Source organism: Macaca mulatta, chromosome 13, assembly GCF_049350105.2.
Source record: "Macaca mulatta isolate MMU2019108-1 chromosome 13, T2T-MMU8v2.0, whole genome shotgun sequence".
Lineage (NCBI taxonomy): Eukaryota > Metazoa > Chordata > Mammalia > Primates > Cercopithecidae > Macaca > Macaca mulatta.
Genome location: NC_133418.1, coordinates 24,363,167 through 24,382,152, shown reverse-complemented (window position 1 = coordinate 24,382,152; position 18,986 = coordinate 24,363,167). Strand labels below are relative to the sequence as shown.

At 41.7% G+C, this 18,986-nt stretch overlaps 1 gene segment (V, D, J or C); it reads right to left on the bottom strand.

The window, feature by feature from the left end:
* Positions 1 to 10,456: 10,456 nt before the first annotated feature.
* On the bottom strand, positions 10,457 to 11,979 carry LOC144333710 (immunoglobulin kappa variable 2-30-like). The segment is given in 2 exon segments: positions 10,457 to 11,448; positions 11,878 to 11,979. Coding segments are annotated over 2 exon segments (381 nt in total).
* Between the last annotated feature and the right edge of the window lie 7,007 nt (positions 11,980 to 18,986).

The window sequence follows — 18,986 nt, the reverse complement described above, 5'->3', positions numbered from 1 at the left end:
CTTCGGAATTTTAATTGCACTTGTCATGAAATCCATTACCTTAGAGTAGAAAATCATCTCAAATATACTTTACACCTTAAATCTGAAACAGGAGCTTCTTGTTCTGTTGCTTCAATCATTTTGTGTCTATCACACAATATTCTAATATGTAATTGACATAGCTCATCATTGAGTTTGACATAATATTATAACAGTAGAACACTGTTTTGTACAGAATCTATTGAAAGAATAAATTTTCTTTGTTTTTACATCTAAAACATATGATTCAGATTCATTTTCTGGTAATGATGATATCATATGTAAATAATACATTTTTGTAATATTTGAAACCTTTTGTTATGATGACATAGTACTAAATTTATCATCCCTAAAATAGTACTTAGAATAAATACTTTTACAATTAGAATTTGTTTGAGAAAAAAAAAACCTCTCATATAATTCTGCATTTTTCCAGTGACATATTTTGTAAACTCTGTGTTCTCCAGCTCTCAGTTTTCCAGTAGCATATTTAGTAAACTCTGTGTTCTCCATCTTTCAGTTTATGCTTTTTTTTTTTTTTTTTTTGGACAGAGTTTCACCTTGTAGCCCAGGCTGGAGTGCAGTGGTGCTATCTCAGCTCACTGCAACCTCCACCTCCTGGATTCAAGTGATTTTCCTGCATCAGTCTCCCAAATAGGTGGGATTACAGGTGTATGCCACCACACCCTGGCTAATTTTGTATTTTTAGTAGAGACCGGGCTTCACCATGTTGATCAGGCTGGTCTCAAACTCCTGACCTCAAATGATCCACTCACCTTGGCATTTCAAAGTGCTGGGATTATAGGCATGAGCCACTGTGCACAGCCCGTGCCGCTTATTTCTGAAGCTCACTTGTGGAGTTGCAAGAACTCCTTCTTCACTGGGAAAAACGTAATTGAGGCAAATCAAAATCTTTTGGCATTAAGATCTTATATTTACCATGGATTTACAAAGTCTAGGAATTGCCAGAAATCAAACATTTTTACTAATTATTCTTATCCATACACCCCCTGAGGACAGCTTGTATAGAACATGATCTCCAACATGACACTGGAAAGTGCAGTTTAGTGTGAGTGGTAAAGTGAAACAGAAAGTAAGGAAAGTGGGAAAATGCCGATTTCTCAAAAATTCCAAGTATTAGCACCAAGTATTAACTTGTGTAAAATAAACCCCAAGCTGGTCACTTTCCACATGGATTCCACTTGTGTTGTCACTAAACTGCATCTATGTTCTGGCTGTCATGCTGACTGAATGTAATTGGCAAATGTGGGCAAGACAGGCAGGGTGGTGATGAGCCTGAAAACTTAAAAAGCTTTGACCATGTGGGACTGAGGTGCTGCTGAGACGCTCATGGGCCAGAGCCCTCAACAGCAAACCCTGCCCCTGACTTCTCCAACAACCTCCGCTTCTGCAGACTCAGAGACCCTGCTGAGCTACTCCCCAGACAAGTGAGCAGCTGGGACACCCCAGCAGGGAGGTTTCTGTATTGGTCTGTACCACCGTGGGAGGAAGCGCTTTATGTTGCATGCAGTAATAAACCCCAACATCCTCCGCCTCCACCTTGCTGATTTTCAGTGTGAAATCAGTGCCTGACCCACTGCCACTGAACCTGTCTGGGACTCCAGAGGCTCTGTTGGAACCCCCATAAATCAGGAGCTGCGGAGACTGGCCTGGCTTCTGCAGGTACCAATCCAAATAGGTATATCCATCAGTATGCAGGAGGCTCTGACTAGACCTGCAGGAGATGGAGGCCGGCTCTCCAGGGGTGACTGGCAGGGAGAGTGGAGTCTGGGTCATCACAATATCCCCACCGGATCCTGAAATTATGAGAGAGAAGTGCAAGGTTATGTGAAAGCATAATATGCAACTTTTGAGATTTGACTTATGATATTGATTTATGGCTAATCTTTTAGTTTTACAAACTTGTATTCATATCATAAAAACAAACTTTTTAAATGACCCCTTTATTAAATAGACACAAGAGCTCTTTCATTTCTCAAGATATTATTCAGAGCACTGATTTTAGGAGGTTTCTATTGTCAGGGCAAAATATAAATTCCTCTCCCTGGATCACAGGCCACATTCCTTTAACACATGGTTAGAATAAACATGGAATCAGTGGGGCCACCAGAGCTCACCCTCCCAACCCCTTCTCCTCCCTCATCTCCTTCTGTCCTTACCAGGGACCCAGAGCATCAGCAGCCCCAGGAGCTGAGCAGGGAGCCTCATTGTGAGAAGGTGAACTGAGGAGCCCTGATCAGGGAAGGTTAGAGCTGAGCTTTTATCTTAGACTCACAAGGGAAGGTCCTCCCTAGAGGACAATATGCAAATGCCCTGGTGGGTGCAGTGGTGTGGAAAGAGTCACTGGGCGGGGGTGAAGGAGGGTAGATATGTCTTGTCTGTGAGCAATGTGATAGAAAGTGTCCCTTGGTGGGAAACTAAGAAAATCTAATTCATCAGTAGAGTAAGAAGAAGGACCTGAATTTGAAAGTTTCAATTCTGGGCAAGTAACATTTCATAGGATGTCAGGGCTTCCAAATTCTTGCCAACTCTGAGTGTGAACCCGTGTCTCCCCCGGACCTGTATGTGGCACAACCACAGCTATGAGACCACTGTTCAAAAGGAGATTCTCTATGCAGGAAAAGCAAGAACTAGATCCACAGTTTTAGGTCTCAGGGACAGCAGTACTATGGATGACATTTTCCTAGGTTTTTATTGAAAGATGATCACAATGAATCTACCACACAGTGGATCATTACAATAGGAAAACAACCTGAGTATTCTTCATTTGTCAGTGATGTGCTTAATATTGAATTTAGCAGCTCCTATACAATGGTGCATACATCAAATCATGTCACAAGGACTGTCACTGTCCTGAAAAAAACAAAATCCTGGGAGTGATTAAAAGAATAGTTTCTAGTGCTATGTAATCTTCAATGATTTAATATAATGTCTGATTTACTTCGTAAGGAACACACACCCAGAAAAACCAAACAGAGCTCTAGGTATTATTATTCCACACAAAGCATGTCCGATTATCTTCTGGGAGATGCACTGGCATAAGATGTTTTAACATAGTTGGTGAAAAAAAATTGAGTAAAAATGATATTGAGCTTAAAATGTTAACTTCATGGCAGTAACCTAAATTCAGAACATCAAATTGTAATGTGAAAGTAGGATTAGAATAAATGTATCATATTCCATTATTTAAATTTTTATTTATTCTTTTCTTCGAGTACTTTCTGTAAATCTTATGTATTTTGTAAATCTTATGTATTTTTTTTTGAGACCGAGTCTTGCTCTGTTACTCAGGCTGGAGTATAGTGGTGCAATCTCCAGTCACAGCAACCCCGCCTCCCGGGCTCCCGGGTTCAAGCAGTTCTCATGCCTTTGGAGTAGATGGGACTACAGGTGCTCTCCACCATGCCCAACTAATTTTTGTATTTTTAGTAGAGAAGAGGTTTCCACATGTTGGCCAGGCTGGTCTCGAAGTCCTGGCCTCAAGCGATCCACCTGCCTTGGCCTCCCAAAGTGCTGGGATTACAGGAGTGAGCCGCTGTGCCTGGCATTGACTTCTTCTTCCTCGTATCTGGACCATGATCACTTGAATGAGGAAGGACTCATACAGGTGGAGTTTACTGCATGTCACTTGCCAGATGCTGTTAGTTTGGAGTCCATAAAATGGAAGACAAGTGTATTATTTGTATGACTTGAGAAGTCAGTGTCAGAAGTGGAATTGTGTCCATTACGCCAGAGTCAGTGTTTGTCGGGTGGACAGTGTGGATCTGTTCACAGAGAGTTTGAGAAATTGGGGTTCTGATCAAAGAGAAAGCGATGTCTGTCGGGTGGCAGTAGCACACATGACTGTTGGGTGAAGCTTTGAGAGATGTGCCCAAAGGAGTCCCTCACAGCAGGAGACTGTCTAGAATCAAAGATGATGGGGTTGCTACTCAGAAAAGGTGGAGACCAAGGGAACTCCTAAGGTGAAGGAACATTGGAGAAAGGGCTTCTGTGTCTAGGGGTAGCCAGACAACAGCTTAATCTGGGTCCGAGACATCCAGAGGGCAGGGGTGGTTTCCAATTTTCATAACCTGGGGCTTATCTTACCTACTGCTAACAGATGTGGGTGGGGTTTTCTGTGATATGAAAAGCAACCATTCTCTGAACGGCTAAAAATCTTCTTTGGGGCTGGGCGCCAAGGCTCATGCCTGTAATCCCAGCACGTTGGGAGGCCAATGTGGGCAGATCAAGAGGTAAGGAGATCGAGACCATCCTGGCTAACATGGTGAAACCCCATGTCTACTAAAAATACAAAAAAATTAGCCAGGTGTGGTGGCACGTGCCTGTAGTCCCAGCTACTCAGGAGGCTGAGACAGGATAATTGCTTGAACCCGGGAGGTGGAGGTTGCAGTGAGGAGAGATCGCGCCACTGCACTCCAGCCTGGGCAACAGAGCAAGACTCCGTCTCAAAAAACAAACAAACAAACAAACAAACAAAAACCTTATTTGGGCTGTTTTTGACATTATTGGATTGGAAAACTCGAGTTTGGCACAGGCATTTAGAAATAGTCTGCAGTTTAGAAACACATGACATAGGAACAGTTGGCACTGGCCATCTTTAGCTCATTTCTACAACACTGTCACATATTCTGTAAACTTTGTTCCGCAGACTGTGCTAGTCCAAACAGGCAAACTCACACTGTTCTGGAGGAGATTGAGACATACAGAGACCTGTTCTCCACCTGGACCTCAATGGAGGTTTTTCCTGACCAAAAGTGAGTTTGCCCCTGTGTAAGAATTAAGACCAAGTCACCTGCAAAGGGAGCTTCCCTCTGTGATGCTGCAGGTCCTATGACTGGATTCCTGGCTCCAGACACCTGAAATTGAAGCTGTCTGCATTATCTCACTAACTGCAAACTGTCACCCACTGGGGCATAGATTCATGGATAAATATTCTGGTACACGGAGAGTTCAGGGAATGAAGCCTTCTTGGATGTCTGTATCTTGTGCTTCTGAGAATTTCTCTAAAAACTGTGGAAAACAGAGTTGTTTACATGTTTGACACATAAGGCAACATGTAACATGTTTCTGAGTTCTCAGACCCTGTTCTAAATCTGCCAAATCTGAATCTGTTTCCAAACGTTTGAATTATTTGTCTTTCTTTTTCTTGGGAAAAAAAGTGGAAAAAGTCCTATAAAACAACAGACTGAGCTGTGAGATTCAGTGCTGGACTTTTCCTCCGTGCATGTTAATCTTTCTGCAGAGCCCAACTCACCAAACATCAATACAAAAAATGAAACAAGGATTCCATTGCCTCCCTGAACCTTGTGCATCTTTTAAGTTCCCTCGAAATTCTTATCCTTGTAGAAAGGGGCTTCTCTCCTCAAAAGTAGGTCTCTAAAAAACCACAGCTTGTCTGGAAGGTTATGAATTTTCTTCTACCATTTGAACATGAAAGTTGTCTTTTTGACTTTACATTAAAGCCTGGTTTAATTGAGAGGTGGAGGGTGGAGACCCCAAGAAGATTCTGGGGACTGAATTGGGAATTTGAGCCTTTTATACTGCAGTGGAAGTTGCCTGTGATGTGAAAATTTGTATGAATATACCAAGAAGACAAAGAAATTTGTTTCTTACTTTTTAATTTAGAGAAAAGGGTTCACCTATAGAAAAATTAAAAATATAATTTGAGAATTCTGAAACTTACTACTCCTCAATTTATATTAATTTTAAGATCCACAAAATACTCATATGAAGTTTGAATGCAGAAATGTTAAGACTTTCAGGAAAACTCAGATACAAAATTAAATCACTTAATTTATAAAATCAACTGAAATTCTCTTTTAGCCTCTTCCTGTCAACTCCTGTTCATAAAAATCCTGTTCAGAACAAGAAAGAGACAGGAGCTGAACAAATTTCCTGTTGCTCATTCCTTGTTATAACAACAATAAAAAGAAGAATACCAATAACTGCACAGCCTCTACATGGCCACCAGGAAATGGTGACTCTGCCGTGTGGAAGCAGCAGCTTCATACCACAGTAGTAAATTTCACTTTGACTGGTCCTCTCTTGGCCAGGAGTCAATGATCACCCAAAGTTCACATGCTCTATGAAGCATCAACTGTGCTCAAATTTCAGTACTTCTAGAAATTTGTTTTTCTAAAATATATCCTAGCAAGAAAAGAATGCAGGATCAGTAAAAAAAAAATAAAATAAAATAAAATAAATTTTCACCTTCTAGAAGCAGTCAGGGCATGAAATTATAAAGTGTAACAAAGGACTATAGACATGACCATGTCTTAGAAACTTACTTTACCAGCTCTCACTCATATTTAATATTCTTACCTTAGCAAATGAAGAACATTATCAACCTAGAAAATGACTTTTTGTATTGTGAAATCCTAGCAGCCCTAGGTAGAATTTAAAGCCTAATATGAGAATCTCTGTTATTCGCTTATCCCAGAAAATCTGATTGCACAAAAAGTATCTGTATTAAGCACATTAAAACGGAAAATCTATTGATCCTGTGGAATATTGTAGCAAATACGTGCAAGTTTATGATACTGCTGAATAGACCCTTAAAGTTGATCAACATCTTTTGTTTCCAGGTTGATGCTAAGGTATTAAATTTCAGTCAAAGTAATTGGTCTTGAGTTCAAACTAGCTTACAGTATTTGTCATTACATCCAGCTCAGCTTATTCAGAACTGGTAGAGAAAACATGACATCATGAGAAATGTGTTATTACATTTGTCCCAATACTAATATTTGCAGAGAGACTGAGAGGTATGATTTGCACAATCATATTCAAGACATTAAAATGCTTAATGGAATAAGCAAATCCTTAAAAAAAAAATAAAATAAAAACTTTGCACCAGAACTTGGAACAGGGTTAATATACCTATCGGGAATTTGACTTGTGTCTCCTACTGAATTATTGACCGAAGGACCCGGTAAGAGTTGGTGCAGTAGAAGTCAGTACATCACAGTGTCCACTTTTACCCCTTCCTCGTTAGAAAGCCAGACCAGAAACTGCCTCGACACAAGGAAAATTATCAGAAAATTCCCTGAGAACTCTTTGTGTCTGCCTGGTCATATTGTGGCTATGGTTGGGAGGCTGACTTCTCCAGCTGGTATTGCACTGCAGCTCGTATTTCTGGGTACTCAGCTCTATAGCTGCCAACAAATGGCATTAAATAATTTACCCATATCAATAAGGTTACTGTAATATGTGCTCCATAAACATGGAGAGAATCAGAGTTCCTGGTAGGCATATGTCTTCCATTCCATTTTGCTTCATGAGTGTCTTTATTTAAAAAAACGAAGCAAGCTCACAGTGGTCTTTTTGGAATCTGGAGGCAACGGATTCTACACCATGGAACACTGGTCAGGCCCACCATCTCGGTGACATGGAAGTCTTCCCAGCCTTTAGTGAGACCCAGGGCAGAAAAGGGCTCTGCAGCAGGTCCAGCCTGCAATGTAGCAAACACTGTCTCTTGTGCCAATGCAGATGCAGATGACTTGCCAAAGCTCTCAACCATGTGGGCAGGATTGACACTGAGAGAACACTCCACCACTACAGCAGACTCCATAGCTATTTTAAAACATTGGACAGATCATGCTTAGGGTCACAGGATATTTCAAAGACATTAAATCGATTTAAATCACACAAAATAAAGTTTCAGAAGGCAAGGGAAATTTACTAGGAATCAATGACAGAAAGCTATCAGAAAAAAATCTAAATATTTTTAAACTATGTAACATACTATTAAATAAAGGCAGGGACAAAGATGAAACCAAGAGATGGACATTTCAAAGCAATTTGAGGTGAAAGAAAACACGTATCAAAATTTCTGGGATGCAAGAAGACATCGAATTTATAACCCTGAATTTCTAGAAACATTCATGCATTTTAGCAAATAAATTTTCAGACCAATCCACTGAGTTGCCACCCTGACATACAAGTACAAGAAGAGCAAATTATGCTCAAAATATTTTATTCTTAAAAATGTGGGCATGTGATGAGCACATGTATAGTATTGCAGCAAAGAAATCACGTTAGCCTGGGAATGAAAACCCACATTAGCCACTTCACAAGAGAAAGTGGATGGGCAGGGTGTGTAAGTGTGCAGAGAAAATTGGAAGATAGGAATAGTGGAAATAAAAATCATATGTAATATTAATATGGGCTGTATATGTTTGAGACCCCTGTGAGGTTTGACTTGCTCAAAAGCAAAAATCATGCAGTGCAGATAACTTTCCATCCTACAGAGGGTTGGTGAGAGTGGGGTCATTTGACAAAGGGAGGAGAAAGTGCCCCGAAGGTCATCAGAGGCAGCAGGTGAGATCACGACCCACTAGGATCCCCCCTCCCAGTGACGTGAAGTAGCATCCCTGAAGCCATGAGGACAGCAGGGAACTTCATGGCTGCTCCAGAGAGGACATGGCAGCCACTCCCTGGAGAATATGTGGGGAGAGCACCCTAAGTTGGGAGGAAGGGAGAGGCTCTGGGAGGCTTCCTGGGGGCCCTGGCCCTGTTCACACAGAAGTGGAGCCCATGCCTGTAAGTGAGGACTCATGGCCTCCTCCTCAAAGGTTCTCCAGCCGTCTTCACCATCTTCTCCAGCCCAACTGCTGTGGCCTCCATCTCTGGGCGCTGCAGTTACTGGTGCTGCACTGAGAGGCTGAGCATCCTAGGGAGGCTGTGTTTGAGGTCCTCAGGCTGTGCAGGGTGCTGGTGATTGTTCCGCTCACAGGAGAACAGGTAGCATCTCCAGGCTGCAAACTGGTGCCTGTGATGAAGAAATGAATAAAATTTTGATTGTATGTGTGTCCTTACTTGTTGGTATGTGTGAAAATATACTCTGGAGACTTGTCACAAATTTGGTCTTATATACCACTTGCTATAAACCTAATTTTTACTGTCTGTGTGGTCTGTCCGGTTAAAGCTGCAGATTTAATTATACTTGTCATGGAATCCATTATCTTTAACAGAAAATCATGTCTAATATAACACACTTCTTTAAATCTGGATTACTTTATCCGGTTGATTGTAACATTGTTTTACTTTAGTCATACCATGCCACAGCAGGCAAATGACAGGCTCATTACTAATTCACAGATATCCATAGAGCACTATTTTAAACTGACTCTGTGGAAAGTGTGTTTTTTAATATCACTATTATAAGAATGTGGGAATCAGCTTTATGTCCAAGTACTGACCAGATACAGTGAAAATAATACATTCCATTTATTGTTTGAAAATATTTTCCTTTTTTTGACCAAATAGTACCAACGTAGTCACTTCTAAAATTTACTTGTGTTAAAACAATGGAAAGAATCTTCATTCTCAGGTACAGTGAAGTAGATAAAAGTGGAAAGGTCAAAATAACCACTGCAAAAAGTACAAACCATTTAAAATAACGCAATAACAAAGTTAGACTTTAATGACGTAAGAAAGTAGTGGAAGGAATGAGGAATGGATGTTCTGAAATTCCATACTAAAAAGAACCTTTCATTGTTGAGTTGACACACCTGACTTTTTGTCCTCCTGCCATAGCCGCCAAGTTTGCCTACAGACACAAGCTCTGACTTGGCACAGGCAGAGGAGCTCTCCTGGGAAAGGAGAATCCAGCTGAGCCTTGGGGGTTGCACAGGGCAGCCTCTATATGTGCCCCATGCTTTCCATGGGACACGTGTTGAGGTCTGAGTCAGCAGCCAGGGATGGAGGTGCTGGGTTAGAAGGACATAAAACTCCCACAGATACAATGTGCTCCCCCAATCCCCAAGGCTGCACAGAGCATCCCGAACACATGTCTGAGTCATGGACACTGGTCTCCACCCGCACTGCCCGCCCCCTGCTGGTGTAGACCCTGCTGGGCCTTCTGCTCAGCATGTCAGTGCTTGTGACATCTCCAGACCCAACCAGCAGTCTCTAGGGGCAGAATGAGTTTCAGATGCTCTGTTTGGCTGTGTTGGGTTGACAAGATATGAGCAACATGACCTCAGGTCTCTTTCCACAGCGATTTCAGTAAGCCTTTGGTGGTTACAGATCTAAAACGTTTCCCAAAGCACTATTTTCCCAGGAAATTCGAAGTGATGCAGGCTCCACCCAGGAAGCCAGGTAGTGGTGCCTTCAACTCTGCGATTCTTCACAAGAAACATATCAGGCCTCCTGGGTCCACATCATGAACTGCCAACTCCACCACCATCCACATCCCTACCTACCAAAGGCCAAGGGCAGTTCAACTGAAGCTGACCTCTCCTATGTTTCCTTCATGCTTTCATCCCTGCAGTGTTCCCAGTCAAATTCTTAACATTTTGAAGTAAAAATGTTCACATCATTCTGTACTTTTCCAGTTTTCTTTGGGAAAAATTACATACTCTACATTTTCCAGTATATTCTTTTTTTTTTTGAAAACAACTTTTGGAATTTCATGGACTCATTTTTTCTATCATTAAAAGGTAACTAAGGCTAATTAAACAGTTTTAGCATTAGGATCTTGTATCTTCCATGAATTTACAAAAATCTATTTGATACTCCAAAATCAAGGTTTTTACTGACTATCCTCAGCCAGCTTCCCCTTACGGTAACTAGTATAGATTGTTGTCTCTACTGCCTTTTGGGAGTGGGACAATAGGGGAAGCAGAAAGTTAGAAAACTGGCAAAATACCAATATTAAATATTATCAAATGTCCTCAACTGCTAAACCCGAAGATGCATCCAACATGGATAGTCACAATCTGTGTCAATGGTCTGTCTGCTCTGCTGATTACATTTAATTGGCAAATGTACACAAGGCAGGGAGCATTAGGGTGAGCTTTCATTCTCGTCTCCCTTCCATCTTGCTTGTTTACTCCCAGGGCACCTGGACCCTCATTCTCCTGCTGCTTATGACAGTCAAGGTTGTGGCAACTGCCAGGGCATAAAGGAGTGGTGCCTGCGGTGTGGCTGGGCTCTCAAAGTCCAGAGTCCTCAGCTGTGAATTGTCCCCTGGTTCTCCAGCATCTTCGTCTTACACAGATTCTGAGACGCTGTTGAGCTGCTCCCCAGTCAAGCACCACATGTGGGCAGCTGGGCCACCCCATAGGGAGGTTTTTGTTTAGGGCTGTACCACTGTGGGAGGAAGGTGTGTACCTTGCATGCAGTAATAAACTCCAACATCCTCAGCCTCCACTCTGCTGATTTTCAGTGTGAAATCTGTCCCTGCCCCACTGCCGCTGAATCTGTCTGGGACCCCAGAGTCCCGGTTAGAAACCTGATAAATTAGGCGCCTTGGAGGTTGGCCTGGCTTCTGCTGTAACCAATTCAAGTAGGTTTTCCCATCACTGTGTACAAGGCTTTGACTAGACCTGCAGGAGATGGAGGCCGGCTGTCCAGGGGTGATGGGCAGGGAGAGTGGAGACTGAGTCATCACAACATCCCCACTGGATCCTGAAATAAATACAAAGAGAGCAAGGTTATGTAGATACTTTATGCATCATTTTCATAAATTTTGATTTGTTGTTTGTTTCAGGCCATATATTTATTTGTTCATATTTCAAGAATATAGCATTTCAAAATGAAACTCTAGGAATCCATGGCTCAAAGTGGTCTTCAGAAGACCCCACACCACCCCCTCTTTCTGTGTCAGTCTTCCCCAGAGCACAGATCCTTGCTTCTTCTTGTATCTTCCTCATTCTCACAGATCTGAACATCACAAGCCCCATCCTGGAGGACAAGATGTGCACGTGCAATACATGAAAGGAAAACACATAGGAGTGTAGTGAGGCCCCCACAGCTCACTGCTCATAGGAGGCAGTGGGAACCCCAGAGCTCACCTTTACACCCCATTCTCCTCCCTCATCTCCCTTCTGCGCTTACCGGGGACGCAGAGCAATAGCAGCCCCAGGAGCTGAGCAGGGAGCCTCATGGTGAACTGAGGAGTCCTGATCAGTCAAGACAAGCTTAGAGCTGAGCTTTTATCTCAGACTCCTAAGGGAAGGTCCTCCCTAGGGCACAATATGCAAATCACCTGGTGGGTGCAGTGGGGTGGAAAGAGCCAAGGGGAGGGTGGGAGCCTCTCTTGTGAACAAAATGACTTCTCTGTTCAAAATATCTCTCTCTTCAGAGGGAAACCAATAGGCGTAAAATCTATGCTGCCCATGTGGGAGAAATTGAAGTATTTCCTTCTGTCTTCCCTAACAGATTTTATGTTTCATAGCACTTTCTCAGGCACATTTTATGTTTCTTGTTAATAAGACCGAGTTTCCACAAATATTTACTAATTCTTATGTTTTTGTTCATTTTTGTTTAAAAGAGTTCAGATTTGGCCCTTTCAATTTTGTAAAAATTGAAATAAAACACACACAAAATAAAGGATAGAAATGTTAAATAATACCAATGAATAAAGTTTTACGTATATTCTCCACCCAGATTGAACTGTAAAATACTTCAGAATCTCCAGATTCTCCCCTCATGTACCTACCTTTCAGGAAACAGCCGTTCCCCGATTCCAATGAAGGAAACTGGCATTCTGAAGCCTGTCCAGATAGATTGGATTTCTCTACATGAAACCTCATACGAATGGAAGTAAACACGTTTGTCTGGTCTAGCTCTTTTTTGTTGTTGTTGTTCCCTTAATACTTTTGAGACCTTCCTTCCTCCCTACGGATTCAAGTTACTGTCTGCTATCATTTTTTGTGAATCTGAAAAATTTCCTAGAGAATTTCTAAAGAGTATGTCTTTAAGTAATCATTTCTCTTCATTTTTGTTTATCGAGAAATGTTTTTCCTTTATCTTCATTTTGAATGCATACTTTCAGTGGATACTGAATCCTTGGTTTTGTTTTTTTTTTTTTTCCCAGCATTTAAATATGTCATTCCACTGTTTTCTAGCCTCCTTTGGGCATGATGAAAAGTTATCTGATGGCTTTATCACTGTATTTCTGTATGTAGAGAGTCGTTTTATGTTTGATACACTTGAGATTTTCTCCTTGTCATTGGTTCAGCATTTTAATTATAATATGTATAGTTATGTGTATCATTGTGTTTGTCAGAAATAAGTTCTTTCAATTTTTTCCTCTATAGATGAATGTGTTTCATTGCTTCTTGAAAGCTTTTGTCATCCCTCCAAATATTTTTGGCCACTTTCTCTCTGTCTTCTCCTTTCTGACTCATTGCACATTTGCTGGGGTTCTTCACATTGACTGATAAACCTCTAAGGTCATGATTATTTTTCTTTAATTTTTTTTCTTTCTTTTTCAGATTTGATAATTTCTACTAAACTATCTTCAGTTTCATTGATGCTTCTGCCAACTTGAACTCCTGTTGCCCTATCCAGTGAATTTTCCATACTGTTTTTATATTTTTCAACTAGAATTCTTATTTGGTCCTTTTCCATAGTTTCCCTTTCTCTATTGAGAGATCCCATTCTTTGAGTCATTGTCTCTATATTTTCCTTTTTCAGTCCTTGATCATAGTTCTAAATATTCTTTGAAGCATTTATGTGACAACCACTTGAAACTCTTAGCAAAATCCAGTATTTAGGAACAGTCAGAGTCAGCTTCCACTGACTGATTTATCTCAATATGGTTTATGACTTTCACTTTCTTTGCAGGAATTTTTATGGAAAAATGAGCATTGTAGATAATATATTTTTATACATGTCTCAACTAATACATAATTCTGGATTCTGTTTTATTTTTCTGAGAGTGTTGAATTTCCTTCTAATAGCTTGCCTGGACTTATGCTGCAGAATCTACACCTTACTAGCTGTTTGGCCATTGATATTTCTACTTTGTTTCCTTTTAAGTTTTAGCCGTACCTGTGTCGGCATAGTTTAGTAATCACCAGTAACTTGGGCATTTGTGTTGCTCAAACTCCTTGAGCTCAATCATCTACTTTCTGCCAATGTGTATGTGTGTGGCTTGAAGCGTGAACATAAAAGACACCTCCTTCATTTTTATTCACTGGGTCCACTTGGGTCTCTTCACTCAAATATGCAATTGCTACGTCACATCTGCTCATTCTAAGAATGCGTGCAGGGTTGATCTCTATAATTCTATGACTGCATGGTTTCCTAATCCATTATCAAGTTTTAACTGGTGTACCACTCCCCCCAACCAGGGTCATCACCTCGGACTTGCAAATCTCTGGGCTTTTTCTGGGCATTTCCTGCAGAGTTCAGCACCATTAGCTGAAAACACTGAAGGATCTTGTCCTACTCTCCATCCCAGCTCAAGTCAATCCCCTTGGGCAACAAGCTTCCAGTTGTTGATGCCATTTCAGTTGGTAAAATTAGACTTCTAAAATTCCTGTTGATGAAGCTAGGATGAAAAAAAGCAGTCCCAGGCAAAAGGCCATAGACTTTTCCTATCTGTTAGTCCAAAGTGCACAATTTTCTTAGCCACCCGCCATTTTGTAGACCTCGGTCAAAGTGAGACATTCCACGGGGGTTGGGACTGTGAGAGGCATCCTGCCTAACCACCTGACTACAGGGACATCCCTCTCATCTTCTGCTGGACAGTTTGCCCAAGAAACATTCTTGTCACACCCAGCTGGGCAAAGGGCCAAAGAACATCCTTGGCATAACCGCCTGACCACAGGATTATCTTATTAACGTCCTGTCGGGTAACAACTCGTACTGCCCAGACCCCTCCCACCCATACCTGTAAGTACCCCAGCCTGTAAGCGGCAGTGGGTATTAAGCTAGTCCCCCACCTCCACAGTCTTGTGCTGGACATAAAACCTGCTTTGCTGTAGAGCCGCCAACTCTCTCGCTGTCTTTCTTTAACCCATTCCTTCCCTTCAAAACCTAACACTGTCCTTACCCAAAGCTCTCATCCTTTTTCCAGATACAGCCATATCTCCTTTCATTGTGTTTTGCTTTATTGTGCTGTATAGATACTGTGATTTTTACTAATTGAAGGTTTGTGGCAAATCTACCCCAGGCAAGTCTCTTGGTGCCATTTTTCAAGCGGTAGTGGTTACTTCCTGTCTCTATGTCAGTATTGTTCAGCAGCGTTTTAAAAAAACTAAGGTATGTGCATTTTTTAGGCATAATAATATTGTACTTTTCGTGGACTACAAGATAGTGTCAACATAACTTTTATACACACTGGAAAACCATAAATGCCTGTCACTCCCTTTATGATGATATTCATGTTATTGTAGTGATTGGAAACGAGACCAGCAATATCTCTGAGGTGTGCCCATAACCACGTCTCAATTTATTTGATGTCTTTGGCAATTTCCAGAGCAGCCACAGTGACGAGGTCTGGAGGGTACCCTTGCAGTGACAGTGGGTCTGGGGCTAGGCATGGGCTAGTGCACATAGAAGTGGCTTAGTGTCTGAGTTGCCAGTGCGGGGTGAGACCCTGAGGCCTGGGTCTGGGGCAGCGCAGAGGGTAAGGTTGGTGCCAAGGGGCTGGGAGGTAGCCCTGTCACAGGAGACACAACAATGGCTCCTAACTGGGGCTCCCAGTTAGGAGCATCTCCCTCTCTGGGGTGTGCGCGACTATGGCTGCAGGTTACTACCCAGGCAAAAGCACCAGTGGCCCCTGTGGAGCAGGCTGCTATGATCCTGGACAAGAAACCTTCAAAGGCCTCCACTTGGAAAATTGAATGGTGGGGGATTGCCCGGGTGGCTGCTGAGGTGATCAGCGGCAAAGGCTGCGGGATCCTCCCACAGCACAGGCTATGGGGCCCACAGTGGCACCACCACTGGCTGATAGCAATTGCTTCCCCTTTCTTTGTTCCTAGAGGTATCAGGGCTCCCAGGTGTGCCATCAGCTTCCAGCCATCCTTTGCATGTGCTTATTCTTAGCTTTTTACTCTATCCTGTTGCTGCATGTTTGGAATTGAACTGTTCAGCCCTCCCAGGATATTGGCCTTCTTGGATAACTGTCGAATTGCTGGGTTTTGTGAGGGGTGAAGCCTGGCAACACTTACTCTCCTATCTTGCTGACATCAGTTCCCCAGGACATCATTTTGATGATGATATTTTGAACTTTGCCCTGACACTATTATGGAATAATACTTAGGCTTGATGGGGTGAGAATTAGAGCATTTAACCTGTAAGAGGGATATGAGTTGTTTGGGCCACAAGGGTGACTGATGCCAGTTATATCCTTCAAGATGACTGTCACAACACCTACCATCCAACAGGTTCCTCTAAAAGGGTATCTCTGAATGAGGTTTCCATGATGCCATATGCCTATCTCCCCCCAGTTAATCAGAATTCTGAATCTCTTATTCTTTATAATTTGATTTTCCTCTCTGTAGTTAATTTCTTCTATATGTATTCCTCAAATAATATTTTTAATTTATTTGCTTAAAACCCTATAAAAGGTAATTCATACAAATAAAACCTAATTTATGAATCTTTGTCTTTGTGCCTGGTGCTTTGTGTGTCCTCTTTAAGAAATTTCTTTCTGCACCTGTTTTTTATATATGTTTTTATGCTCTTTACTAAAAGCTTTATGACTTTGCCTTTATATTCTAGTTTATGATTCATTTAGAGTTGATATTTATATAATATAGAGGTGAAATGTAAAGGTCAAGATTCATTTTTATGTAATATAGATATCTTATTGATCCAATACCGTTACTTATTATATATTTCTCTACTGATTACTGCTTTGGTCTGAACGTCTGTGTCTCATCCAAGATTCCTGTTTACCCCATGCCACAATATTAGAAAGTGGGGCTTTTGGGAGCTGATTATTCATGATGGTCCCACCCCTGTGAATGGGATGAACACGCAATAAAAGTAGCTTCACACAGAGTTTGTCTCTTTTGCCCTTCCACCTCCACCATGTGAGGACGCAGCCACAAGCCACCATCTTGGAACCTCATGGGATGAAAAGATTGCCAATGCCTTTACCTTGGACTTCCCAGCCTTCAGAACTGTGAGAAAGTACATGTCTCTTGTTTTAAATTACCTGACCAAGATATTTTTCTCTTTCAGTAGGAATGGTCTATGGTAACTCCTTTTTTTTTTTTGAGACAGAGTCTCTGTCACCCAGGCTGGAGTGCAGTGGTACGATCTGGGCTCACTGCAAGTTGTGTAATCAAGTGATTCCCCTGCCTCAACCTCCTCAGTAGCTGGGATTATGGGCATGTGCCACCATGCCTTGCTAATTTTTGTACTTTTAGTAGAGATGGGGTTTTGCCATGTTTGTCAGGCTGGTCTCTAACTCCTGATCTCGTGATCTGCCCACCTCAGCCTCCCAAAGTGCTGGGATTACAGGTATGAGCCACTGTGCCTGGCCCGTGGTAACACTTTTATTGTAAATTGGGTGACTGCATATGTGCAGATCTGTATTTGGATTATCTAACCCATTGCACAGGGTTAAAGTCCACACCCTTCACCAAATCAAAATACTTTAATTAGTGTTATTTGTAGCAGGGTTTGATATTGCCTGGTGTTATTCCTTCCATTTTGTTCCTTTTTTGTTTTGTTTTGTTTTGTTTTGTTTTGAGATAGTCTTAGGTTGCCCAGTCTGGAGTTCAGTGCTATGATCTTGGCTCATTGCAACCTACACCCCCTGGGTTCAAGTGATTCTCTTGCCTCAGCCTCCTGAGCAGCTGGGACTACGGGAATGTGCCATCATGCCTGCCTGGCTAATTTTTTGTATTTTTTTAGTAGAATCAAGGTTTCACCATGTTGCCCAGGGTGGTCTAACTCCTGACCTGAAGCGATATGCTTGCCTCCCAAAGTGCTGGGATTACAGGCATGAGTCACCATGCCTGATCTGTTATTCCTTTTTTTTTTTTTTTTTTTTTGAGGTAGAGTCTGGTGCTGTTCCGCAGGCTGTAGTGCAATGGTGCAATCTTGGCTCAATGCAACATCCACCACCTGGGTTCAAACAATTCTCCTGCCTCAGCTTCCTGAGTAGCTGGGATTACAGGCATGCACCGCCATGCCTGATTAATTCTGTATTTTTAGTAGAGAAGGGGTTTCTCCATGTTGGTCAGGCTAGTCTCAAACTCCTGACCTCAGGTGATCTGCCCACCTCGGCCTCCCAAATTTCTAGGATTACAGGAGTGAGCCACTGTGCCCAGCCCGGCTTGTTATTCTTATGCAAGATTCCAATGGCTATTTTTGGCCTTTTTAAATGCATGTGTGATATGTATATATCTATATGTATACAAACACACACACACTATAAATATATGTAATTTATATATATTAATTATATATAATTAATATATAATTTATATATAATATATAAATATATAGTGTGTGTATATATTAAAAATACATATATATACCACTATATATATACAATATACATATAGTGTATGTATATATAGTGTGTGTGTGTATATGTGTGTGTGTGTGTATATATATAGTGTGTGTGTATGTATATATGTATTTTATAGTGCTGGGATTACTGGTCTGAGCCACCATGCCTGGCCACCATTGCTTCTTGAAGTAGATTTCATAGCACTTCTTTTGCCTTTCTGGTTTCCTAAACCATTATATCCTCTGGTCTTTGAAAAGATGTAATTTAGACATGGATTTCCCATATTAGGAAAAACTTTCTATTTGGGTTACCTACAATAGCTTCTCTTTTGTTGCATGAACCTGGACCAATGCTGTAACCCAGAGTCCTCATATGTAATGACTCTTTTATGAAATTAGGAGAGGCATTGCCATGTCTGCTGCTGCGGCTGAGGAGGATAAAAGAAACTAAGGTGTAGAGACACCTCCCTTACCCCTTCTATGAAAACTGCTCAGCGACCTTCAGAGTGTGGCTGTGTCTGAGAAACACTCTCAGCAGATGGAGGCACCAGGAAAAGCAGTTGGGGCAGCCCAGCCTCACATATCTGCTTCCTTGGGGAGCTTATAGGGTTTGTAACACTCTAAGAGGGTAACTTTTATACTGATCAATAATAAGAAGTTGCAGCAACTTCAGGCTGCAGGCTGCTGAAGATGAGAATAAAATCTGTCCTGGATCCACTGCCACGTAACTGCAATGGGACCCA